At 40.1% G+C, this 26,180-nt stretch overlaps 8 protein-coding genes across 9 annotated transcripts in view; 5 read left to right on the plus strand and 3 right to left on the minus strand.

Moving 5' to 3' along the window:
* Positions 1-1,480: 1,480 nt before the first annotated feature.
* Positions 1,481-2,854, plus strand: LOC128724145 (myosin-13-like). The gene is made up of 6 exons (XM_053817909.1): positions 1,481-1,583; positions 1,648-1,944; positions 2,026-2,162; positions 2,232-2,371; positions 2,440-2,497; positions 2,816-2,854. Exons 1-6 carry the CDS (start codon positions 1,511-1,513, stop codon positions 2,852-2,854), a joined length of 744 nt encoding a protein of 247 aa, XP_053673884.1. The 5' UTR covers positions 1,481-1,510.
* A 4,375-nt stretch (positions 2,855-7,229) lies between these two features.
* Positions 7,230-8,213, plus strand: LOC128723186 (pupal cuticle protein Edg-84A-like). 2 transcript variants are annotated; one of them, XM_053816904.1, is made up of 3 exons: positions 7,255-7,266; positions 7,371-7,481; positions 7,521-8,213. In XM_053816904.1, exons 1-3 carry the CDS (start codon positions 7,255-7,257, stop codon positions 8,106-8,108), a joined length of 711 nt encoding a protein of 236 aa, XP_053672879.1. In that variant the 3' UTR covers positions 8,109-8,213. The 2 variants fall into 2 exon arrangements, with proteins under 2 accessions (XP_053672878.1, XP_053672879.1); XM_053816903.1 differs by having other exon boundaries at positions 7,230-7,266; positions 7,371-8,213.
* Positions 8,214-9,686: 1,473 nt separating this feature from the next.
* On the minus strand, positions 9,687-10,516 carry LOC128723190 (larval cuticle protein A2B-like). Its single transcript, XM_053816908.1, has 2 exons — positions 10,456-10,516; positions 9,687-10,364 (listed from the first exon to the last, which is right to left on the minus strand). Exons 1-2 carry the CDS (start codon positions 10,465-10,467, stop codon positions 9,834-9,836), a joined length of 543 nt encoding a protein of 180 aa, XP_053672883.1. The 5' UTR covers positions 10,468-10,516; the 3' UTR covers positions 9,687-9,833.
* Positions 10,517-13,293: 2,777 nt separating this feature from the next.
* Positions 13,294-13,957, minus strand: LOC128723198 (cuticle protein-like). Its single transcript, XM_053816916.1, has 2 exons — positions 13,879-13,957; positions 13,294-13,800 (listed from the first exon to the last, which is right to left on the minus strand). The coding sequence occupies exons 1-2, from the start codon at positions 13,888-13,890 to the stop codon at positions 13,360-13,362; spliced, it is 453 nt and encodes a 150-aa protein (XP_053672891.1). The 5' UTR covers positions 13,891-13,957; the 3' UTR covers positions 13,294-13,359.
* A 2,236-nt stretch (positions 13,958-16,193) lies between these two features.
* Positions 16,194-26,180, minus strand: part of LOC128724146 (uncharacterized) — a 29,875-nt gene continuing 19,888 nt past the window's right edge. Inside the window, exon 5 of the mRNA XM_053817910.1 lies at positions 16,194-16,526. Coding sequence (XP_053673885.1) covers positions 16,194-16,526 — 333 coding nt within the window. The remainder of the gene's footprint in view (positions 16,527-26,180) is intronic.
* Positions 17,622-18,099, plus strand: LOC128723192 (larval cuticle protein A2B-like). The gene is made up of 2 exons (XM_053816909.1): positions 17,622-17,633; positions 17,704-18,099. The coding sequence occupies exons 1-2, from the start codon at positions 17,622-17,624 to the stop codon at positions 18,097-18,099; spliced, it is 408 nt and encodes a 135-aa protein (XP_053672884.1).
* On the plus strand, positions 21,964-22,548 carry LOC128723193 (larval cuticle protein A2B-like). Its single transcript, XM_053816910.1, has 2 exons — positions 21,964-22,010; positions 22,075-22,548. The coding sequence occupies exons 1-2, from the start codon at positions 21,999-22,001 to the stop codon at positions 22,441-22,443; spliced, it is 381 nt and encodes a 126-aa protein (XP_053672885.1). The 5' UTR covers positions 21,964-21,998; the 3' UTR covers positions 22,444-22,548.
* Positions 24,066-24,598, plus strand: LOC128723195 (larval cuticle protein A2B-like). Its single transcript, XM_053816913.1, has 2 exons — positions 24,066-24,121; positions 24,186-24,598. Exons 1-2 carry the CDS (start codon positions 24,110-24,112, stop codon positions 24,552-24,554), a joined length of 381 nt encoding a protein of 126 aa, XP_053672888.1. The 5' UTR covers positions 24,066-24,109; the 3' UTR covers positions 24,555-24,598.

The following is a 26,180-nucleotide window of genomic DNA, read 5'->3' on the forward strand; positions in this document are numbered from 1 at the left end:
ACTGCGCATGTGCTCCATTCGATTGCCGTATCGATTACCAACACATTTGCAACAGCTTGACGCATCCTAAATTTTCACCGTTTTCCTTCACTGTCAATGTTTCGAACAAATGTTCAAATATTTAAATTCAAGTATTTTTGTAACCATTTCTTAGTAGCGAAGACGAAATTCCTATACAACGTGATTTTTGCAGAAAACAATCTAATGCTATCTGATAGAACTACGCACAATTGTAGCTTTATACGAATGAGCGATATCGACCTTGTGGTCCTTACAAGCACAAAATCAAATTATTGATAAATAGGATAATTGACCTTATATAGGATAACTGATCCTTATATCTATCCATAAGCATAAATTTCTCACATCCATTTATGATAGATATCACAGATAACGAGTAAATAAATAATAAAATATACCTCGTATATTTTTACATCATCATCATATAAAATGAATTAAAAAGTATTGGAGATTAATCATTATGTGTGTAACCTGAGGATATAAAACACACATACGATGTAGTTTATTCTTATGCACAATGATTTAAATTTATGTTCCACCGGTACTCAATATGCAGGTCTAAAATAAAAGTGCCATCGGTGCACTCACTCATCGGTTCACCCAGTTCAAAATGAACTCCTATGAAGCTGGATGAATGTACTAAAGCTGTTGTACTAATAATGGTTAGCGGATGAGAGTCCGGCAAGTGAAATAAATGGCAAGAAACGAATATGACATCAGGCACATTGGAATAAAATCACTGTTTTTTTTTTTCAAATAATAACTAATATCATAATGTTATTGAATTTTATTTGGAAAATTACACATTTATTTCATCTGGTTTATGAATATTACAACGTCAAATAAAGTTAACAAAGGACAAAAGGCAAAGATCAAAGCTAAATTTAAACTATGGAAAACAGCATTGAGAAAATAGCTTTGATCAAAGAGAAGAATGTAGGAGATTGCCAGAATTGGAATTGTATTTTGGAACCTAATTTTCAAATACAGTGAAAGAAACTTTTTGTTTTAAATCATACTTGAGAAACATCAAAAGCAATAGCAAATATTATTTCATCAGATTTTTGTTTATTTAACGAGTTTTTTTGTTGTTCTTATTTATTTTTCAATTAAAAAAATGAGGTTAGAGTTTTTGTTCATCAAACATTGCTAGTACATTTCATCCAAAACAAGCTATAATAATAGAAACAGAATCATTACTATACAAGACGTTACACAAGGTACAACATATATTTTTGAGTGTTTAATTAACTTAATAAAATGGTTTATTCATAGATTACCACCATATAAAGATTACCACTAGCAATGCGCCTAGCCTGCTTGCCAAGGCGACATAAAACATCGCTTTGCTTTATCGTAATTCAAATGTTATCTTATCATACTAAATCGTACGCTCTAGACCAAATCATTGATAAACTGTTCAATGACAAACACTAACCTCATTGATTCCGAATGTTTGCTCGCATTCATACACCGTTTCCAATTCAACATGGATAAATATGAAGAAAATCTGTTGCGATTAAACAAAAAAATCCGTGATTTGATTGCCCAACTAGACACGCGTGGGTACCAGATGTAATTCAAGTAGAAACCTGTGAAAATATCGCCCTGCTTTTGTGTTTGTAGTGGAAACCAAAAATCGTAAGCTCCAACTTGAGAATCACGTGCTGGTGGAGGATGTAGCTCATTTCCGGGCGCAGTATGCACGGGCCGAGGAGGAACGGATGCGGTGCAAGACGGTGCTAGAAAAGGAAATAGTTAACAACGCTCAACAGTTCGAGGCACAGGCATTGCTGAAGAAACGTTACAATGAACTTATTCAGGAGTACGTTGCTCAAAATCAGAAACTTAAATCATTTGAACAAAACGCCAACACGAAAAAGTCGAGATTGCAGAGAAAACAAGTGCGAGTGGAAATTGTCGGTAAAGACGAACAGTGCACTGCACAGTGGCACATTAAAATAGTTTAACGGATCATATGGTTTCAATTTCATGTGTTTTCAGGCAAGCTTTCTGATGGAAGCAACATTAAGCCAGCAGAAGATAAAATGGCTACCCTTGAAAATCGATGCAGTGTTTTGGAAAAGCAGCTACGCAAAGCATATTCCACGATCGATGATTTAGAATTTGAACTAGAGTCGGTAATGTATTATGGAATAACATGAAATTAAAAAGAAAACACATGAAATAGCCAAATAATTTGTCTATAGATCGATCATTTGGAAAACACTAACGATCGTTTGGAGCAACAGAATAGAGATTTAACAGCCCAGTTGAACCAATACCGCAGCCTTCCTCTCTCACCGGGTGATGTTGACTCCATGACCTCCCCATTACGCCAGGTATCATTGCTCTTGATCGTTATGTTCAGTTGTTATCATTATCATTAATATAATTTTTTGTCGGTTACAAGCTAAGCCACCCTTTTGAGAGTCCCCAATCTGCCCAACAAATCACGCTACAGGAAGGATCAGAGGTAAGCTTGATAAACTTAACTCCATTCGCCAATTCGTCTACCTGACCCACATGAGGGTTGGGCTACACCCATGTGGGTCACAACAAACAATTTACTGTGCCCACGGCGTTCACAATCACGCCTGGGAAGGACACCTAAAATATGACCCCGATCGATTCATTAACTGGCAGCCCGTCACTCTTTTCTGAAATGGTCGGCCTGCAACTAAGGGTATGCAAAAACGTGCTGCCTTGATATGCTTCCAGGCCAAATTTCTTAGACCGTGATTTGCGCGTTGCCAAATTTCGGCAAACCGACGTCCCTATTGGACTCACTTAGCCAAAGTGGATGCCGGTGCTGCGCTTTATCGGCACTTAAATGAATTGATCCAATTTTTCACTGTAAACGATAACAACAAAAAATCAGACGCCCAGCGCCGGCCGCGGCGGGTATCCAACCGAACAAGCCAGCCATATCAAGGCTATGAACGAAATGTTCAACGGAATAAAGAAAGGAATCGGAGAATAACGTGGAACGTGCAAAAACGTTACATTTAAACGCGAAATAAACTACATTTCGCAGCAGGAGCAACAAAAAATGAACGAAATATCAGCACCGGCACAATAAACTACTGACAGATAGGTGCTCCCGGTGGGTAAATAGTTCGCAAAATGACTTTGCCGAAGGGATCGTACACCATTCACACTAGAGCTCACGACTGCAAGCAATACTACAGCTTTGGATATTCAATAAGGACGAAGCACTTTTCACCCACACCGTCGTGATTGTGGAGCTTACAGATATGGTACGATCGATTAATGATAAATTATGTACTACATGTAAAATAATCATGAAGTAATTATGTGAACAAGTCAGGTTCTGGCAACAAAATGACACGTACTAGTATTTACCCTAGAATTAACCCAAAACGATCGATCATTTCCAAACACTTTTCGATCCTTCTTTTGGCTGCACTCAGCGTGATCGCCCGGGTGCGGTAGGGAAATGAACCAATTAAGCAGAGCTCGGCAATAATCATTCACCATCATCGAGCATTCGCCCAATCTTTACCGATTCGAACCATTCGCTGCAGGCGGTATGCATGTGGGAGATAGCTGACCTCTTTCAGAGACTGTGGCACGTTGGTGCCTTGGGTCTACAGTACAACCGACTCCCGAACCAATCACATTGCGCACTGCCTATACGTCGGTCGGTTTTCACGGTCGAGGACTTGAATGAATTTCTTGCCGATTTTGGCGTTACATCACACCCAGCACGTTTCAGGTTAACCCGATGAGTAGAAGAGTGAAAGCTCGACGTGTCAGTTGCCTCTGCACAGCTGCTCGTGGTAAGCTAAAAAGTACCAAAAGAAGGGAGGTCAAGCTGGACGATCGATTTGCAAGTATTTACTATCACCACGCCATGCCATTGCTACAATATTTTAGCGTTCATTGTAAGTTTCAACCTATTTCGATTTTGAAGCATGTGAATTTTTGCCATTAGTGTGACGATCTATAACTTAACAAACAAATGCGTCAATAACTTAGTATTATAAAGTTATTTATTTGAGGCAACTATTTTGTATCACCACATCGCTTAGACGCTTCGGTTAAACGCTCATCGACTTGGATCCATTCACCAGTGTGATCCGTTATGTAATTCTTATGACTTTATGTGGATCGACAAAACACGCACAAAACACCATATAATGTGCTTAGTGCTCAGGAAGTGAGCATAAAGTCAAGTTCGAGGCTTCGCGAATTCATTATCTTCTTCAGTTGATTGCCTTCCGTCAGTCTTCTCTTGACTTTGATCTTCGGCCGAATTGGGACAGTAACGGGGACTGGTTTTGGGTGTATAAAAAAATCTCATCATCATGACACTGAAGATGATTCAGAAATGAGAGACCGGTTTGCAGTGATAGTTGAATATTTGTCGATCATATTTGTCAATCGTTTTAGTATTTCAAAATTAGGTATGTTTTCTACACTGTTTAAGTAATTAACTATTTCATGTATCTACGCCACAGGTGCCGCTAGATGATAAAAAACCAAATTGATCTGAAACAAGGAACACAATGCCGCTATAAGTAGAACAAAAGCACAACAAAACATGAGGAAACAACAACATATTTATTTACTATATTATGCTTGGCTTATGACAAAGCTCACAGTCGAGACGATCATCAAATGTAAGCAAAAGCGTACAATACTTTCGCACATTATGTTGATTTCAAAATAATTAATTATATCAAGATACGAATAATAAAGTTACGCTATGGCGGCATTAAACGATGTCAATGACTCACGATCGATCGACAAGTGTCCAACGGCTGCCGATAAAGTAACACATGCGACAATGTCACAAATCATCACGAGCGGCAATATTATATAACGCAACAGTACAAGGTCATTCCTCTGGTGAAATTGCATGCAACTTGGAGCTCCGTGCGAAAATCGGTCGCCTGCCTAGCCTACGAGAGAAGGCGACAATTTTAAAACGCAATGGTAGATCAAGATTGATCGGCTTTCTTCATTGCGGAATAGTAACGCACTGTCGCGTGATGCCAATCAAGCTAAGTTGTGAGAGGTTGAATGGAGCAACACGAGCGACGCCAACCTAGAGGAGGGTGAACCAAAAGACAGAGGATGAAGTAAAATTTATAAAAATTGAAGAACGCATTTCCCGCTCTCCTTCGCGATTGCCGTTTCACTAGGCATCTTTGAAGCTGAACGTTGCATAATGCGAACGCGTTCAACATCCATTGGACTGCTTTTTTTTAACGATACATCGTGTGCAGCGACCACCTGGAAACGACGGACCAATCAATGCAACTGCTTGATCATTTGTTTACTTAACATGCCGTCTCAAATAGGCTGCTATGAGGATTGGAACTGCTATGCGCTGATCGCAAAATACAGAGAGTGAAAGAGAAATTAGGGACAATACATTGTAATACATTAAGTTAACGTATTAGAATACAATTCAAACGACAAATATTTGCTATGATTGGAACAATAAATTGTATTAAGTTATAATTAAAAGTAGAACAAAAACTATTAAACTTTTACAAATAGTGAAACCCAAGTAAATAATTTATTCATAGGATTATTTATATGACACACTGTTATAATGTTGATTTATGAGCTCATGGTCATGAATCTAGCAGACCGAAGCGATTCATTTTTTCTCCATGCTTATGCCTACTTAGGTATTTCTGCACAATGCAAACTCCAACGTATAGATATTGCCTTGTCTGATTGATTGCTTTGCCCTACAATGATTGGGTGTGACTGGTTTGATTGAGATATTTGGCTGATCATTACAAAAAATATTTTTGGCTAGACTATGATAAATCATCGTATTCTAGGGATTGATGGTAAAAATGTTGGAAATAATGCAATCACAAAGCCACGATCGCTTTAAATCCCCCTCAAAACACAAGCTGTGTAATATGATTGGCATGACTAAGAATATTTATACAAAAGTAGTACAGCATAGATCACCTATGCGATACCTTGTGGGTAATAAAAGCACTCCATCTTCGAGTATAGTTCAAGGTTCGCCGTGTATTAGGAAATGTATCACCAAAAAGATCTCCACCATCTCTACCAAACTAGCATACCCTCAAGTGTCCTTCAGCCGAACGATTGTGCTATGATGTAGGTTCTCGAGTGCATGTTTCCAACAAATGGGTATCATTAGCCTTACGCTGATCGGGCATTGAAACCCTTTCGGGACGTGACACGGAATTCCGCCCATTGATCCATCTTCCATTGATCGCGCACTAATTGATAAACGCTCAAAATCATCGGAAAGACGGGCGGGATCCCCAACATGTCAATGAGTGCCCTTGCTCGAAGATTAATTAGTGCATGCGTAGACGTGAAACGCCTTTCGTCTATCCTTCGGCCACGTGAGCCCAAAGGGTGTCACAGAAGGAAAGGTCCACCTGAACTTGAACCAAACCCAGCCATCGAAGCTAGCAGACGTAGGTACTCATTAATTATCTTCAGCTACCCCGAAGCAACCAACGGATATGGACCGGACGGACATCTGCGGTCAGCATTAGACCGTTGATCCGATACGAACACCTCGCCGTAGGCAACGGCAATGGGCTGCCGTTCCAGGGGTCGTTCCGAATGTTTGAAGTTTACCCAATCCCCTCAAAATTGAAACATTCGACAGAAAATCGCTCTCCCGCGCGGGGTTTGACCGCCAAAAAGTTATTCCAAGCGCACGGGTGTCTTATGGATCATCGTCCCTACTCCGCGAGTGCGCACCATTAGCAGCGGATGCTAATCCGGAGCACCGAGCGGTGTGGCGCTATGAACCTCCCAGCTGCAAAAAGGTGTGGTTTACGCCCGGAATAATGATCTCATCGGCCTGGCTTCAGATCCCCTTCTCCAAGTGGCACACCGAGTCAGGGGTTCACCTGCCACGCACACCCGTAGTGATCCAAGTGAACGAGTGGGACAAGACGATGCCGCCACAGTCACCGCGTTGTGACACATTTCACCAAAAATTAGTGCAAGCCCCGGTGCGATCGAGACGGAATAGGTTCGCGGCGTACAAGGGCCTTTTTACCCCCAACGAACCTGCGACCATAAACTCCGTCGGTCCCTTGGACTAATCTGTAGCAGTTTGCTGAAATCAGTATATAAAGTGAGTGTTGACCCGAGAATTAGCACAGTTTACCAAAGCCTTCGAGACGGCTACGATCGGTGTTTAGTGTTCCGAAGGGTCCTGCAAGGAAGCATACCAGATTTTCAGCCGTGATGGCTTTCAAAGTGCGTAACCTTACAAGTGCTACCATTCCGGTGCTGTGTGCTAACTAGTGCGTGAGCGAACATTGGCAAGTTCTAATTTGTTCTATTGGTTTCTACATTCGCAGAGCATCGCCCTGTTTGCGCTTATCGCTGTGGCCAGCGCCCAGCATTACCATCAGTACCAGCAACCCCAGTACCACCACCAGCCGGAATATCAGCACTACCAGCCACAACAGGTGGTTTACAAGCAGCCCGCTCTGGTCAAGACTGTCCAGCCTGCCCTGGTCAAGACCGTGCAGCCTGCCCTGGTCAAGACCGTGAAACACGTCGAGTATCCTGATGCCCCGGCCGAGTACCAGTTCGCTTACGATGTGCACGATGACCATACTGGTGACGTCAAGAGCCAGCAGGAGGAACGCCACGGAGATGTCGTCAAGGGACAGTACACCCTGATCGATGCCGATGGATACCGCCGTATTGTGGACTACACCGCTGACGACCATAACGGATTCAACGCCGTTGTCCGCCGTGAACCTGTTGAGGGCCACAAAGTCGTGAAAACGCTTGCTCCTGTTGCTAAGCTGGTCGCTCCGGTGGCTAAGGTCTACGCTGCCCCGACCGTCACGAAGGTGTTCGCTCCACAGCCTGTCCACTATCAGCAGCCTGTCCATTATCAGCAGCCCGCTCAGCAGTACTACCAGGCTCCGGCCAAGGTATACGCCGCTCCTGTGGCTAAGGTAGCACTTCCTGCCGTCGCTAAGGTTGCCCTTCCGGTCGCTAAGGTTCCGGTTGCGTACGCTCCGCACCATGATGCCGTCAACCACGTGCAGTTCCACGGACCGTCCAGCAACTACCATTACTAAGCGATCTGCCAGAGCCAAACACGTGAGTGTGCAGATGCTCCTAGTACGGAACCGACCTTTATGAAGCGAATCGATTGAATGGCTGTTACGTTAACTAATTGTAAATAGACGACATAGGTGTGTACATAAAGTGCTATCGTTTGATGAAAGCGATGCTGCTACAATAAATGTCAAAATCAACTTATTTTTACTCTTTCGCATGGGTGAGGTGACTATGTGATCCGATATGTGTAGGACTCTAAAAAAAGCGCAAAATGTTCGAACATGTCGTGGGAAAATATTGAGAACAATGTGCATTTGAACAGTGCGAATATATACGAATGGCATGATTAAATAATAAGACGATAACACTCAAGCTATAATCTTTATTTTTCGTAACAAAAACTAAATTTTATCAACCTACCAGTAGCTCATAAATATGTTTCATTGATAAATACGGTTTTTATAATTTTTTCTTGATCCAAGCATAGATCACCAAACGCTCCAGTACGACGAACCGATAAAAAATTTGCGCTACTTTAAATAGAGTGATAGAGCCTTAAATCATTTTGCACTGGATGTCAAAGGTGAACTCCTCCGCGATGTGCGAAAATAAGTGAGGGAGGAATATTGAACTCTCCCAGCAGATTGCAGATGGGATTCCCGTACATCACACCTCTTGAAATATCGCCCATATAAATGGCAACGAATTTGCCTTATATTGTGCAAATATGATGTATTTTACTCTTTATGTCTGATAAAATAGTAGTTTCTTCCCTTACAGTGCTTAGCAAACACAATAATACATATAATGTATAAAAAATATTTTGCTCAATGCAAACGACAGCGTGAAGTTGCAGTAAAAATGGTTGAATGAAAAGATTGACCAACTAGTGAGATATTACCAAATTCATTGCTACCATAACTATGTCTTATGGAAGGGAAGGTGGATGAGATCTCCTAATAATTTTATCGAACCTTATTCGAAACATCAAACAACATTTAATATAAGCGCTTTTTCTTCCGTTTGGTGGCAAAGAATAATAAATAAGCTAATTAGCCAGATGAGAAGATTTTCAAAAGGCACAGTTATTTTGAAGAACATCGATGCAGAAATATCAATTTAACGGAAGGGTTTGATGAGAAAAATAGCTTCGGAATCGGCGAAGGATAAGTTGTGGTAAAAATAGAACAAGGAAAAATAGAGTGAGTTAGTTTAGGGGTTGAAAAGCCAACTTCGGAAAGGATAGAGTGCCAGTAAATTGAATATAGTACGATATGCAAAGTAATTTGACCTGATAAGAAAGACAAAAACTGAGTGTAGTTAAATGAAATGGGATAAATAGATCAATCAAATCAATTACTTTGTATTTAGAACAGCACATTTCAGCTAGACTGTGCTGCGTATATTTTTAAAGTATGCAATGGTAAAAATAACAATTTGATAACCGAATTGATTCCATGCATTGAAATACGAGCATGCATTACTACATACGAGCGCAGCATCGAAGCATTTTGCACTTTACAACAAGTATCGCTGAGCCACTTGTGCCAGTAGAAAGTTAATTCTTTAAACGTTAAACGTTTGAGTGTGTACATTTGATATTTTATTTACATCGTATTGGCATTACAATTGTTCTAATGTGGATGGAAGATGGGACAGCATGAGATGAGAGGAAAATGAAAATGGACGGTTGGCTTGTTATAGGCTGCTCCGTGGAAAGAATCTTATAGTAATCGAACCACTTAGTAGTGCTGATCGTAGTGGGGCTGGTGGCTGTAGTGCACCTGAGGAGCGATAACCTTGGCAATCGGGGCGGTGTACACCTTGGCGACCGGAAGAGGAGCAATCACCTTCGCAACTGGGGCGATCGTCTTGACGATCTTGTGTCCCTCCAGAGGCTCACGGCGGACGACGGCGTTGAATCCGTTGTGCTCATCGGCGGTGTAGTCGACGACGCGACGATGACCATCGGCATCGATTAGGGTGTACTGTCCCTTGACATCATCTCCGTGACGTTCCTCCTGTTGGCTCTTGATGTCTCCGGTATGCTCATCATGGACGGAGTACTGGAACTGGTACTCGGCCGGGGCTTCTGGGTACTCGACGTGCTTCACGGTCTTGACCAGAGCAGGCTGTACGGTCTTGATCAAAGCAGGCTGAATGGTCTTGACGACGGCCGGCTCATGGTGGTACTGGTGGTACTGTGGCTGATAATGATGCGGATCGTAATGCTGGGCACTTGCAACGGCAAGCAGAGCAACGACGGCCAAGAACTGTGATGAAGAAATGCAACAAATTGTAAGATTCGCGTATGCATGTATACTTTCACTGTACTGTTCGGTTGGATCGGCGTTTTGCTCATACCTTGAATGCCATTTTCGATCGCGGTTTGGGTGTTGATTTGCTGTTTGGTCGTGTCTTGCTGAAGGCGCTGAATGAACTGATGCCGATTTGATGCTAAAATTCGCTATTTATATCCGATGGGATCGGGTCCCCGAAACAGTTGAACTATCAACCCTGGGTGATCGGTTGCAGGTCGTGCGGCTTGTCAGTATTGCTCCATGGCATGTTCTTGCTTTGCCACTTCCAATCATTCGAGCGGGGATAGTATTCGCGATGGCTTTTTTGCCACCATTGATTATCTCTCATGCCTTTTTTTTCATATCCATCGAGTTCCCTCCTTACATTCCATTCGCCCAGACGGTTGGTTTTTGGCAGTACATGCAAAATATGATTTTTATTATTTTTTCCCGTTCCCTCCACGCTCTTCGCGAAATCACTCTCATACCGCTGGGGGGCATGATTCAGATGTTGCAAAAATCTGTCTCCCTTCCCTAGCCGAGGCACGCCGTTCCGAGCCGACAGTGAGCTGCGGGTCAGGCAAACGGATCGGATCAGAGCCCATGCAGTAGTCTGTCACTCATATCAACCTGATGAACGTCGACCGTCGTAGGACGGCCACCGCAATCTATCAAATAGGCTTTCTGCGAAGTAGTAGCGTTTTTTTTTATTTCCAAAAAAAGAAACATATGTTTCAGCGAATCAATCTGGTGGGGCATTTTGAAGATGCATTAGAAACCATACGCTTCTACCTAGTGAACCGGCGATGGGGAACTATTTCTCGGGAATTCACTGCAGGGCTGACAAATGAGCTTTAAAATAAGAAACCCTTGAATGTTTGCCAAAGGGTTAATACAATGCCTTCGAGCATTAGAGATTCGACGGGTTACTATGTGAGCGAACCTCTTTTTCAGTTTGTTTCGGTGATGCTGCTCGAAGCATTCGGATCGTGCCCACCATGACCTTAACATTCGATCCTTCGACAAAATTTCCCACGGCTTCGGTTAGTTTAAATTTTACAATGAATACCAAACATGGTGGTGAGATGCACGTAAATTAAGATAAAATCCCCTTTACTTTTTACAAAATGCAAAGTATCTGTTTGTAGGAAAGTATTCTATTTATTGAAAGCCATAAGCTAAAAAATACCAATCTAATGTATACTAAAGCTTTAGAAACCATATAATGTATTATAATGCATATCATATTATGAGCTATTTACTCTTGTACGTGTGAATTACATTACAACAACGTGATATCAAATGCATCAATTTGATATTTACCTACTCTTACCCTTTTGAATATTTTATGTGGTTGGCGTGAATTTGCTTTTTCTTATATTTCATGCTCAGTAAAGTTTATCCATTTAGCTTCAAGCATTGTCCAAAACTACATCTTCATTAAGCACTGAAGCATCTGAATATTTTACTGAGATTACGGCATGTTTGTTTTTTTTTTTCAATTTCTAACTCTCAGCAAGGTCCATCCAACCCCTATCCAAAGCTATATCTTCATTAAGCGCATGTTACTGACCTTCACGCATTGCTCTTTGTAAATTTCCAGGAAAAGCTGAATAGTGCCACTCCCTTCGGCGCACGGGAAGGTGCAGTGATGAAAAGACTGTCGTTTTCATTTTCATTCCATTGACATACATATTCCTTATATGTAAGTACCTACGAGCCGATTCATATACGAAATGTGTCTGTTGCCCCGATGCTGTTCCTGTTGCACCGTTCTCTTCTCTTTCTCCTGCTGCTCAGCAAAGCGACGGCATCATTCCCAACAAAAAACTCGTTCGTCAGCTGCCTGTATCCCATGGTCTCGATCGAACGATTTTGGATCAAGAGTATCGTGTTTCGATTATATAACAACCATTTCGTCTACTTTCAAGGTTGCTTTTTTTGCTCGCCCCGTTTCCACAAGATCCAGAAGAGTTCGCCAGCCATTACTACCGCGAGGTGATTGCGATCTTTTCCCCCCAGGGGAAGGCATGCACTTGAGAAAGAGAGTAAATGAGAGTGCTGTTTTCACTGGCGCACAGGCGGAATTTGTGGCCACTGTAGCCCATGTTCCAGATCGTACCACGATCGTACCAGTCTCCTCAAAGCAGAGACGCGAATGTGACCTGGAGCATATTTTTTTTTTGGCTCACATTCGTCCCCTCCCTGTTTTGGAGCGACCCAGTCTGCTGTGAGGGCAAACCAGCATACTTCATGGCGATTCCGTGTGACGGCCTGGCAAAGCGGTTCATAATGATCCTACGCTGCAGGCCCTTTCGGCGTCGAGGGAGCCGACCCCCACGATTGTGTGTAGCCGGTGCTGAGACGTTATACTTTTACCGAAAATTTTAACCTCCTACGGCTTGCGGCCCGCGGGCAAAACGGGGCCATTTAAGAGCGACATATTTTTGGCAATGGGCTGAGCCATGGAAAACCTGTTTGCAAACGTTTGGAGGTTATGGGGGGTTGTTTTTTTTTTTTTTTGCATCACAACTTTGCTCGGGAGGTCGGGAGACTGGAGTGTACTTGACAAGTTCACCACTTGACATGTAAGCTTTCTTTGGCGCTGTTATTATTTGCGCATTCGTACTGAAATCCTTTTAGGTACGCCGTTAAATTCTGCGATTTAATTTTCTTGTACAAGACCTCACATGATTCCGATTTTGTGCTCCAGCCATTTACATGCATTTCGTCATTATTTGGAAATGGTGCTGCTACCGTTTTTCCCAGGCATACCTTATGCAGTGGAAACTTTGACTCGAAACTCATTTTTTTCTCCTACTTGCTAAAGCATTCTCTGTGTAGTCCGATATGGCTACTCCGTCACACTTGATCGTTACAACAAAAATGAGCCACTAGAAAATAATATGTTCTATGATAAGTTTATTGAAAGGTACTGACGCTGTATGAAACTGGCAACTGGATGTGCTTAGTAATGATAGGCGAGGCTAGGAGCAGAGTAGCTTACGGTGGCCACTGGAACGGCATATTTCGCAACAGGCACAGCAACCTTCACAGCAGGGGCTACATAGTGCGCTACTGGAACAGCAAGCTTAGTTACGGGAACCACCGTCTTGACCAGCTTGTGTCCAGCCAACGGTTCCCGGCGAACGACGGCGTTGAATCCGTTGTGCTCATCTGCGGTGTAGTCGACCACACGGCGGAATCCATCGGCATCGACCAGAGAATACTGGCCTTTCACGTCATCGCCATGGCGTTCCTCCTGTTGGCTCTTGACATCGCCGGTGTGGTCATCGTGCACGGAGTACGAGAACTGGTACTCGGCCGGTGCTTCTAGCTCCACTTTCTTTACCAATGTTGGCAGCAGAACGGCGTTGGCAAAACCGACGATGGTCAAAGCAACGATGAGCTATTATAGGATGAAATTCCATTAAATTTCAACAGTCAATCGATAGAAGAATGATAATTGCCAGGGATGGTTACTTACTTTGAAAGCCATTTTAACAGATGCTTTGCTGCTGCTTGCTGTGTCCTGGTACGTAGTTTGTGGTAACTGATGTAATTCTGACGGTATCCGCTGCTTTTTATAGTAGGATTTCTATCACACTTTTCTAATGCATCTATCGCCAAAGTAAGCATGCCGTATAACGTCAAGTTCAACTACTTTTGTGGTAAAACCTGCACCTGGTGTAAGTCGAGGCGAAGGTGGCACACGTCAAGCATCGCCAGTACCGAAAACCGGTGCCAGAAGAAGCGGTTAATATCCAGTCCTAGGTATTTGCTGTAATCGTAGCGTCGAATCGAACAAATTTCATCCCAAGGCTTGATGTAACGTGAACCAGTTCAGCCCATGCTGCACCACCTCCAAGTCGCAGCGGCCGAATTACGATGCATTTGACCCACGAAATAATCCTACCCTTAACAGAGAAGAATCTAAAAACTAACTGACAACCAATCAACCTTGCGCTAACGGCCACACATGCCTCGCAATACGCAACTTGCACCTACGCAAGGCGCGTTAAAACCACGCGTTCCGAAAACTCGTTTACCAACGGTTCTCCTGTGCCGCGTTTACTTACTAGAAGCAAAAAAAAAAGGGAAACCAGGGCAGAAGTGTGAGCGTGCGTATTTTGCCCCTCCATATTTCTCCCGCGCACGAAACACTGTCACCGGTGCTATTACTTATTAATTTGTCACTTCACGGTACATGTCTTATTTGTGCCGCGCAAATAATCCCATAATCACACCGCCCGGTGTCGTACATTTCACACTCGAAAGTTTGCGTTTGCAAGGATTACGCAAGGAGCAATTAAACTGACGCTGGTATCATCAGCTCGGTTATTAGGGGGCCCAACTTGGCCGTTGGAATGCATAGCAATTTCATTAGTTAATGCGTAGTGTATGATGTCCGCGGTATACTGCAATTCTTTGCAGAACTGACCTGTAGTTAACGCCCAAATTATCAATCCACAAATGGTAGCGTAAAAGTGCAAAATTTTTCAAATTTATCGACCAAACGAAGAGTATTGTACTTAAACGACTTCAGGTATAAGTAATTTCCAACATTAGTATGCAAAATGTATCAATTATCTTTTTGAATCTATAATGGTTGTATAAGAAAAATGCCATAAATGTTTTGACTGATGTTCTTTTGTCTTATTTCTCGTACAAGAGATGATTGCAAATGAAGTATAAAATTAACATTAAATTATACTTATTTCTTTTCGATTTTTTATGTTGCTCATCTCTATCTAATTCAACCATTTGGATTTAAAACTGCATAGTTTGGCAAAAAGTGAAATACAATTCACCATCGCCAAGAACATCTCATTTGCTTTTATATGGCTGTTTGTTTATTCAAATTTTTATTTCACAAAATTTTGCGGTAAGCATGCCATTATTTAATTGTGATTGTTGTAAAGTATCGTAATATGTTCAATATTGAGGGCACATGTTCAAAAAAATCGCTGGCTCAATTCCGATGACATATTTCGCCTCACAAATCTTTCATAATCAATATTGTTCTAGAAGGAGCGGTATTCAAAAATTAGTAGCAGCACATTTAAAAAATTCTGATGGAAATTAATACAGTGCAGGCATATAAATCTGGACAAATGGCCCAAGCAAATGATTAGTAGCCTTTTACACCCGTTACCCCAGAAGACGTCGTAGCTCGAAGAGTTACTCTCATTCATCATCATCACTCAACATGCGTTTTTCGCTTCATTTACTTATATTGCCGCTGTTACACATATCCAGCTTAACATTCTTTTCGTAAAGAGCTGTTTAATATTTATGTAAGCCTGGATATGTTTATGGGAGAGGAGATATATTATGGTTTTTGTTCAAAATTAGAGACATGACTTAACTAAATTTATGTAACAAATAAAACAACCGCTCGACGCCCATGTGAGATACGCGTATCCTTTTGAATTCTTGGCTCCCTGCGTATGGAAACGGTCTCGCATGCAATGTTGTATCCATTTGAAAATTCAATATCGAGTTGTTCAATCAGCCACAGTTACACAATACAATTTTTTTTCTATGATGTTACTCTGGGATTTGAAAAAAAAATCCAAGATAAAAGCGTTGATTCAGATTGATTATTCTTAAATAAGAAGTTACTGGAAGATAAATCTCTTCTAAACATAAATGTGGTTTAAATTTATGAACCATCGTAGAATCAATATAATATGTAACGAATAAATGAGAATCCAATCGAACAAATTGTTTTTAATCAATTATTTATTTCAGCTAAGTAGGAAACATTAACAACGGTATCAGGACTCTTGAATCCTATTCTTAGTAGTGGTAAGCTGGGTAAGCAACCTTGGCTACCGGCACGGCGACCTTCGCAATCGGAGCGGCGTACACTTTAGCAACTGGAGCAATAACCTTGGCGATAGGGATGGCCGTCTTGACAGGCTCGCGGCGAACGACGGCGTTGAATCCGTTGTGCTCATCTGCGGTGTAGTCGACCACACGGCGATATCCGTCCGCATCGATCAGCGTGTACTGTCCGACCAGATTGTCGCCATGGCGTTCCTCGTGTTGACTCTTGATATCACCGGTGTGGTCATCGTGCACGTCGTAGGCGAACTGATATTCGGCGGGAGCATCCGGATATTCGATGTGCTTGACGGCCACCGGGAGGACGGCAGCGCTAGCAACGGCCACCAGAGCGAACAGGGCGAAGTACTGCAAACGAAAGTGTATTAGTTTTGATAGTACTAGAATGTAATAATAACGATGATCCCTTCAACGACTAGCTTACTTTGAAAGCCATTTTAAAGGATTTGAGAAATTGGCGTAAAGTTGAAGTGAAGCTGAACGGTTGGATTGCTGATGGACAACTGACACTCTTAATTGGAACGCACTCGAATATTTATACTTCATTTTGCTTCCCAATCCTGAGCAATCTGGTGGCCAATACATAGACTACCGATTGCAAAGTGCTCGCCCACAAACTATGTATTAATCGACCATTAATCTATTAGTACCTGTGGTCCCCACTCTACTGATTGTGTTGCATATTATTGTACATTGATATTTTGCCCTATGATAAATTATGACTCAAAAACTACAACACCTACAAACTCTACCGTGGTATCTTTTTCGTCTTTTTAAATTTTACCATACCAATCACAGTCCATCTGGGCGGAAAAGTACTAACATGTTCGCAATCACGTTTTCGTCTGGAAAGCCACGTGCTATTGAAAGGTGTGTGTTCACAGCTGTCTAGTCTGTCTCGAGACGGCTTTTGCCGTGTCCGTTTTGATACTATGTACGCTGTCAGAAATCGTTGGGTGGTGGACCATGAGTTGCAACTGACCGAATTTAGTGCTCAAAATTCGCAATGAAATTTTATCGCATGAATATCGATGTATAGGTACATATATACCAAATCTTCTAGAGGTCACACCTCAGCAAAACCCCACCGGACATTTTGTTTCACGAGCCAAACAAGCGTGACATCGTGTGCGTTCATGTATTAAGCGCTGAATGCGCAGGTCACTTGGTTTGCTGAAGATATGGACACCGCAATTTTGGAATAAATAATCAAGGATCAGTTGGTCTAAAATGGATTGGATTGGGCTAAGCAGAACATAAGCTACTGGTTAGAATTCGAAGCCAAAGCACACTATATAAAAGGCTCGTAATCATACACTCAATATCATTCGTATTTCGTTGCTCCATTCAATCAGATATACCAGCCTCTTACAGCAAGAAATGGCGTTCAAGGTAAGAACTTTAGTTCACTAAAGATGAACATTTCATTAAAGGTGCATAACATCCAAATTGAATCCCACAGTACTTCGCCCTGTTCGCTCTGGTGGCCGTTGCTAGCGCTGCCGTCCTCCCGGTGGCCGTCAAGCACATCGAATATCCGGATGCTCCCGCCGAATATCAGTTCGCCTACGACGTGCACGATGACCACACCGGTGATATCAAGAGTCAACACGAGGAACGCCATGGCGACAATGTGGTCGGACAGTATACGCTGATCGATGCGGACGGATATCGCCGTGTGGTCGACTACACCGCAGATGAGCACAACGGATTCAACGCCGTCGTTCGCCGCGAGCCTGTCAAGACGGCCATCCCTATCGCCAAGGTTATTGCTCCAGTTGCTAAAGTGTACGCCGCTCCGATTGCGAAGGTCGCCGTGCCGGTAGCCAAGGTTGCTTACCCAGCTTACCACTATTAAAATGCCTGATGAAACTGTTAATAGTAAATTTGTTAGCACAATAAATTAATATTCACTATAATATTGTTTATTCCTCTGTACCAAAATTGTTTCAACAGCATTAAACGTTTCACATCATCAACACGAACTGAAAGATACTTTGCTAGTTCTCGGGAATCTTGTATACAACGTTATATTATGTTTAGAAAAATACTCAAAATTTTTAGGTGTATATATTTTATAAGTTTTCATGCTCAATCGAAAGAAATTGTTAGAAAATATGTACATAAAAATTGATACTAGTATTGTTCAATTTATTGATGAAAACTATCTATTAACTAGCATGATAAACATGGCTTTTATTTACAACGTAATAAAAGTTTGTATGTACTAAAAATTCGAATCCATTTTTATTGATTTATGTTATTTAAAACATAAAAACGAGTAATCTAAAACATCAATTATATGCCTCAAACTACATTTTCAATTATTAGCACTGTTAAACTAGTATTTTATCGACTATTGTCATTTTTATTTTGCCACCGCAACTTGTTTCAGTGGGTCAATATAAAAATTCAACAAATCCGTATACTGCACTGGCCTCAGATAATGATCTGGATTTAAACATGGAGTACCAGTGTCAAGCTGATTGATTTCATTTTCTTAGAAATAAGAACAATTTTAACATTCTTCGGCATCAGTTTTCAAGCTCTAAGCTGGTTTCTGGGAAAAACTTACATTAAATCCTGACTTCTTGTCCGACGAATATACAATATCATAATCGCAACTGTAAGGCTGTACTAGTACTGCCAGTTACTTTGTATCTATGACATATTCCGTGATAAAACTTCGCGTTCTCGGTATAGCCATCAAGTTTCGAATATTGAAATAATGTCTTTCATATCGCAAATGTGGGGCGATCATGCCATTATTGCTGCATTTTCTCCCACCTATCAACAAGGCAACAACTTTTGAAATGAAATTCAAATTATGTAGATTTACATTTACATGGTTCGTAAACTTTTATTAAGTCTGATTGAACGGTACTTAATTTCGCTATTGACACTTATTGATCTAAATTACAAATCTAATCCATGTTTAGCTGCTTTTTATCATCCATTCTCAATCATTAGTTCTCAATCATTAAGTATAAGATTGTTTTCGTTGCTGTTAATTATGTGATCAATGCATGCATCTTAATGACTTTTTCTAATTTATCAATTTTTTTGAATAAAGAAACGAGTGAGACAATATCCCTTAAACATTTGTATTGAAATTATGAAAAAAAAAATCGGTTGATTTTAAGATATACTAAGACATTCCGAAATAAGGCAAAAACTCTATTGCCAACTCTATTACAATATAAGCTTTTGAAAATAGCTTGTTTTGTCGTCTATATGGAAAAACATGTGCCGTTTATTAACAAAACATAGTTTACGAAAACAACATTACTACAATAAGTTCCGATCCATCGATTGTGAAAAACGTTTGATTGGTTCAACTCATTCCAGTACTACCTGACAATCGTACAACCATTTAAGAAAAATACAACATCCTATTACGTGTCACTTTCAACCGGCTGCTGATGATCTTCACATTGAAACCAGTTTCAATGTGAGCTTCCTATCAGAGCACAAACCAGCTTCGTTCGGAGCAACGTCATCGTATTTCCTGATGCGCTACCAGTTTCTACGAAACCTGTAACCAAACTCCTTTTCCATCTTGCGAATGTTATGCTGGTACAGTTTTATGAACGATGATCGCCTAATTGAAAGGAATGAAATATGCTCAGCATATCGTACCGGCGCAATGTAGACGTTAGCTCATCCATTTATGGTTATACTGAGACACCTCATCTAACTGGCTATTCCATGCTTTCTCAAATGAAAGTGAAATGCCCAACACGATGTCGTCTGGGTGCGTGGTATAAATAGCGTTTCAGCAAATGAAATTGGCATCAGTGATTGCTGGTAAGTCGGAAAAGTAAGTGATAATTCGACATATACAACGGATACCGCAAGCACCACACAAAATACTCATCATGTTCCTAAAGGTAAGGAAGAAACAATGCAAAATTTTCGTTCCAACTGTCTTTTGAAATCTTGGTTTCTTTTTATAGATGCTAGGATTCATTGTGCTAGCCGCTGTTGTAAGTGCTCAGAATCATTACGGTGGGCATAACGAAGCGCAACATGACGTAGTCCAGCATTACCATCACGACGAAGAACATCACGGACCAGCTCACTACGAATATCATTACGATGTTCATGACGATCACACCGGTGACGTGCATGGGCAACACGAAGCACGAAAAGACGATTCCACGCACGGAGAATACTACCTCATCGATGCAGATGGTCATAAGCGCACCGTAAAATATCATGTGGAAGGCAAAAGTGGGTTCATTGCAGAAGTGCACCGCGAACCTATCAAGGGTTTCCATGAAGCCCCTGTCAACTACCACCACAAGTATGATGAAAAATACTAAAAATTTGTTGCCAAACACTAATCTTAATAAAATCAAACGAGTCTTTATTACTGTGTTTTATTTATATAATAACGAATCGTTTTACTTACTTACTATTTACTACAAAAGAGATAAGTTTGAACAAGAACTTTCAACTAAACAAATCCGAATAGAAGTTATTATTTTACAAAAGTATGAAGTGCTATTAATAAGAAATAATGTATTGTATTTAAGAATAAAGCATATAATAATCACGAATACCTTGAATCTCTTAACATATTTACCACACTGAGCCAATAATTCTTAATTATCTGTAGAATCTCTCACAAAAGGCTTTCTACTTGCAATAAGTTCAATGAGCAGCAACTGGTTCTATTAGAGCTGTCTTCTGCTATTCCAGCAAAATAGCATAGATACATTAACCGAGCTCACCCGGGATAAGACGCAATCCTTACGATTGATGAGAGAAAATGCCCACCAGAAATGGAATTTGGAAATGAAAAAACATGGATTGAATTTTAGAATCTGAAATTGTGTATTGTGAATTTGAAATAACTTAATTATTATGAATAATCTAGCATTAAAAAAACAATACGGCCAGGCCGTCACTATAACAAAGTTAAAAAAAAATAGGCGCCACTATCAGATAATATCATGCTTCGGCCTATTATTACTGCTACAACACGGAAATCTTACAGCAACCATCCGGAACCGATGGCATAGTGACTGAGTTGATTATAAATAGGGTGCAAGGCAGGAAATATAAATTCAGATAATTGTTGCTTATGTAAAGGATACCCAACCAATATTTTGTGATTATTGCCAGAACTATTAGGGAATTGAACACGTCTCATACGATTTTCTCCCTAGGAATCAAAACAAACTTGCCCAATACGTAAAAGAGATCTTTAGAAGATGTGGGAGATATTTCACAAACAAAATATCACCCAACCCTAGATAGTAGCGATATTTACTCATGATTTGACGATCATTATACCTCATTTTCTGCACACTATTCATAACGATTAATTTAAGTTAATGCTAAGTCTGAAGTAACTTACATTCGATCATTTGGTCGTTCGACCATTCACTCGTTCGATTGTTTATTACGATATCTCGCTGACCTTGGCAGTGAAACGCTTTCTTTGCACATAACTAGCACAACAATTTGGAACATGTTTTATTCCCGTTCCTATCCTTTCACTTCAACTCGAAGGATCTAGTGATACCGGTTGTTGAATTTGGCAAATCGAGAGCACCACGAATCACAATGGCCCGTCGTTTTTCGATCGCTTCTGGGTTGTTTTCTTTTTTTTTGCTATACAATTATGAAACAAAATTGTGCATTTCACTTGCCTATATAAAGAAAGGCAACGCATTTTCCCACATCACAATCCATCGATTCACGAACGAAACAACACAGCTCCACCGAGTAGCTTACAGGTCTATCAACATGTATTCGAAGGTACTTTTCACAGTGATTCCATAACTAGTCGAATTCATTTCAACTTGATTCTATGCTTCTGCAGATCATTGTAGTTCTTGCCATCATCGCTGCGGTCAGCGCTCAGAGCCATTATGGCCACCAACAAAACTATCACCACGAAGAGGAACATTACGCCCCTGCTCACTACGAATACCACTATGATGTGCATGATGATCACACCGGAGACGTGCACGGACAACAGGAGTCGCGCAAGGACCACACCACCCAGGGAGAATACTACCTGATCGATGCTGATGGTCACAAGCGCACTGTCAAGTACCACGTCGAGGGCAAGAGCGGATTCATCGCTGAGGTCCATCGTGAGCCGATCAAGGGATACCAGGCTCCCCAGCAACACTACCAGCCACAGTACCACCATCAGGCTCCAGCTCACCAAAACTACCACCACTAGAATATAGCGACATTCATCATTCAATACCTCATAGATAAAATATAATAGTCAATTCGTTTACAAACCTAATGTTTTCAGTTTTCCTTACTCGTGTGAACTCATTTGTACTACTGTGTTTGATATTCGAGACTTTGTATTGAATGCTTGTGTGCGAAAGAGCACAATCGATACCTATACATATCTGATTTCTATATCTCCGTAGATTTCTGGCATAGCTCAATGAAAAGCAAACTACATTATTTGCAGATGCTTGTTTCTATTAGGTATTATTAGCATTCCCAGTATATATTAAACGTACATTCAGGCTAGCCACAAATTTCCTTTCACCATGCTACATTATTTCTGAAGTGCTTTTGCTGCTTCTCACAAAAATTTTCATTCAATTACTACTGATGTCTCATACAAAAATGTTCGCATAAATTTAAACATATTTTCATTGGCTTTGTTTAGCTCGGGATAATGCACTTAGTGGCTGTTGGGAGGAAAGGCTTTTCAGCTCACAAATAATTATTCAAATCTAAGTACGGCCAGGCCGTCATTAAATAAATCATAATAAAAATAACATTTATTTTCCTTAGATGACATCAATAAAAACATTCTTGAAAATTTAGGAATGGACTTGCCTAACTGTTCACAGTTGAAGAGTATCAAGGAAGTTAAAAATAAATCGGAAGTCCCCATTCTCACCTAGCATAAAATGCAAAAGCTTAACTACGTTATAATTAGTCAGTTATGGAAAGTGTAGAATTATTGAATGTATTTCATGATTGATACGCTATGATTGATATGATTGATATGCTATAATTTGTTTGAATAAGCGATCTATTCCATGAAAATAGCCTTATACAAAATCGAAAGAAAGCTCTGACGAAATCATAAACAAGATTCACTTCATCATTCCAACGACTTTTTTCGAACTATGTCACAAATTTTTCATGTAATATCTTATAGTACGGTCAAACAATCCATATTGGTTGATTATTGAAATAGACATTTTGATGAAACATAAACGAATGCTTACACTACACTACATCAGAACATACAATATAAAAATAAAACATGAAGCTCATTCATCACAAACAATCCTCACGAAATGTTTTTTCTGTGTTTTTACTAGCTTTGGTCATAGATAATCAAACAAATATTTACATCTTCTTCTCTGAGTTTTACCGCATTTTCTGAACATTATTCATAAGAATCAAATTTTGTTTTAATCAAATCTAAAGGTACCTTCATTTGACCATTCGATCATTCGTTTGTTGATTACGATATCTCGCTGACCTTGACAATGAAACGCTTTCTTTATACATAACTAACACCGTCAAAACTCGTAACATAACCATTCACTACTCGTCGCTTCAATAAAAGCACGTCTCAAAAATTTGGAACATTTTTTATTCCTGTTCCTATCCTTTCACTTCTACTCGAAGGATCTAGTGATACCGGTTGTTGAATTTGGCAAATCCAGATCACCACGACTCACAATAGCCCGTCGTTTTTCGATCGCTTCTGGGTTGTTTTCTCTTTTTTGCTATACAATTATGAAACAAAATTGTGCATTTCACTTGCCTATATAAAGAAAGGCAACGCATTTTCCCACATCACAATCCATCGGTTCACGAACGAAACAACACAGCTCCACCGAGTAGCTTACAGGTCTATCAACATGTATTCGAAGGTACTTTTCACAGTGATTCCATAACTAGTCGAATTCGTTTCAACTTGATTCTATGCTTCTGCAGATCATTGTAGTTCTTGCCATCATCGCTGCGGTCAGCGCTCAGAGCCATTATGGCCACCAACAAAACTATCACCACGAAGAGGAACATTATGCCCCTGCTCACTACGAATACCACTATGATGTGCATGATGATCACACCGGAGACGTGCACGGACAACAGGAGTCGCGCAAGGACCACACCACCCAGGGAGAATACTACCTGATCGATGCCGATGGTCACAAGCGCACTGTCAAGTACCACGTCGAGGGCAAGAGCGGATTCATCGCTGAGGTCCATCGTGAGCCGATCAAGGGATACCAGGCTCCCCAGCAACACTACCAGCCACAGTACCACCATCAGGCTCCAGCTCACCAAAACTACCACCACTAGAATATAGCGACATTCATCATTCAATACCTCATAGATAAAATATAATAGTCAATTCGTTTACAAACCTAATGTTTCCAGTTTTCCTTAGTTGTGTGGACTCATAGCTTATTTGATATTTACGGCAGAAGAATACAACGTCACATATGCCTATATTAGAAAATATATTACCGTTTTTGACATTAGCGCCAAAAATTTAAATAAGGAAATGGTAGAATATACGATTTTGATGAAATCATCATTTCAAGCAAGATTCAATCACGCATTTTGTTTCCATTTTTTCCTATGAAATTCAGAACAAAAAATTGTAATTAAAAATTGCCAATGGAATTAATTTCTACGTAATATTTTTTCTTTATATTTAAATGTATAAATAAACATTTTTAATACATGTAGTACTAAGTATTTATTGTATATACATATAACATGTTTATTACAATAAATACTCAATAGAAAATTTAAAAAAATGAAATTTCATAATGAAGGTTGTATAGAACAAATATTGAAACTAAGCAACAAGTTATTATTGTAGTTTCCGCATTGCAGGCTATTTGTGATAAAAAAAGAAAACTGAAAGTCACTTTTCTAACAGTGACAACATTGCAAAAAAGTACAAAATAGTATAATTAAATTTTACGATACAAACTGCATCGTACATTTTCGAAAAGAAACTTACACAAGTTTTCAGTTGTATGGATTTTGTAGATGAACCAACCAGAGCTGCTATAGTTATGTAACGGTTATCGCTCCAATATCGCTCCTTTCACCTCAATTAGAGAACTTTGGTCAAACTGGTAGGAAACTTGTTGGCTGTCACGAAATCCACATTTTTCGGTCTTAAGCAAGTTTTGCTTTTGCAAAGAGTTTTATGCTGTTGGCCACTGATAAATTGGCGTAGTTTTGTGCATAAAACCTATCATAACATTTTTTTAATATACGTTCGCAGCATATATTACTTATCCTTTTATTTCCGTCAAATAAATCACCACGTACACAAAAGTAAAAAGAATAATAATTTATATTTATACTCACCTCTCTGAATTTATTTAGAAAACACATATCCGTAATAACGTCAAATTACTCCATTCGATATTAAAACAGATGCCATGAGACAAATCCAATACACATAATATTAAGCCTCAACTTATTTGCTGCAACCTTTCTCTTATACACTTACTTAAAAGCTTTTTAAATGCAATATGTTGAAGCAAAATAAATTAATAACCTTTAAAAAATCTAACAGCTCTAGTGCGTGGATGTGGTTGTCTACATTTTAATCATTACGCTAAATGTTGCAAAAGTGAAATGATTTGGTTCAATATAAAACCTTACAATCTCACAAAAAAATAAATTATTGATCAAAAACCAAGATTCCTTATAAGCTGGCATTTTAGTTAATCGTAAATAAGTTTCAAATATTTTTAAAATGAACACATAGCAATTATAGCAACTAGTAAAAAGCAACTTAGCAAACAGCTAAATTCACAAAGTGTACATGCGTTGAAAAAAATTCTGATCGTTTAATTCAAAACGCAAGAGAAAGTTGCTTAAAAACAAGTCCGCAGGAAAATAATTTTTTTTATTTTATTTTTTTAATTAACGCATAATTAGGGCTTTCAATACTGTCAT

This window comes from Anopheles nili, chromosome 3, assembly GCF_943737925.1.
Source record: "Anopheles nili chromosome 3, idAnoNiliSN_F5_01, whole genome shotgun sequence".
NCBI classification, from domain to species: Eukaryota; Metazoa; Arthropoda; class Insecta; order Diptera; family Culicidae; genus Anopheles; species Anopheles nili.

Coding starts and splice junctions, on each gene's coding strand:
- LOC128724145 (XM_053817909.1), top strand. CDS start 1,511: ATGGATAAATATGAAGAAAATCTGTTGCGATTAAACAAAAAAATCCGT. Junction 2,372..2,439: donor CCATTACGCCAGGTATCATT/GCTCTTGATCGT, acceptor TTACAAGCTAAG/CCACCCTTTTGAGAGTCCCC. Junction 2,498..2,815: donor CGCTACAGGAAGGATCAGAG/GTAAGCTTGATA, acceptor GGACTCACTTAG/CCAAAGTGGATGCCGGTGCT.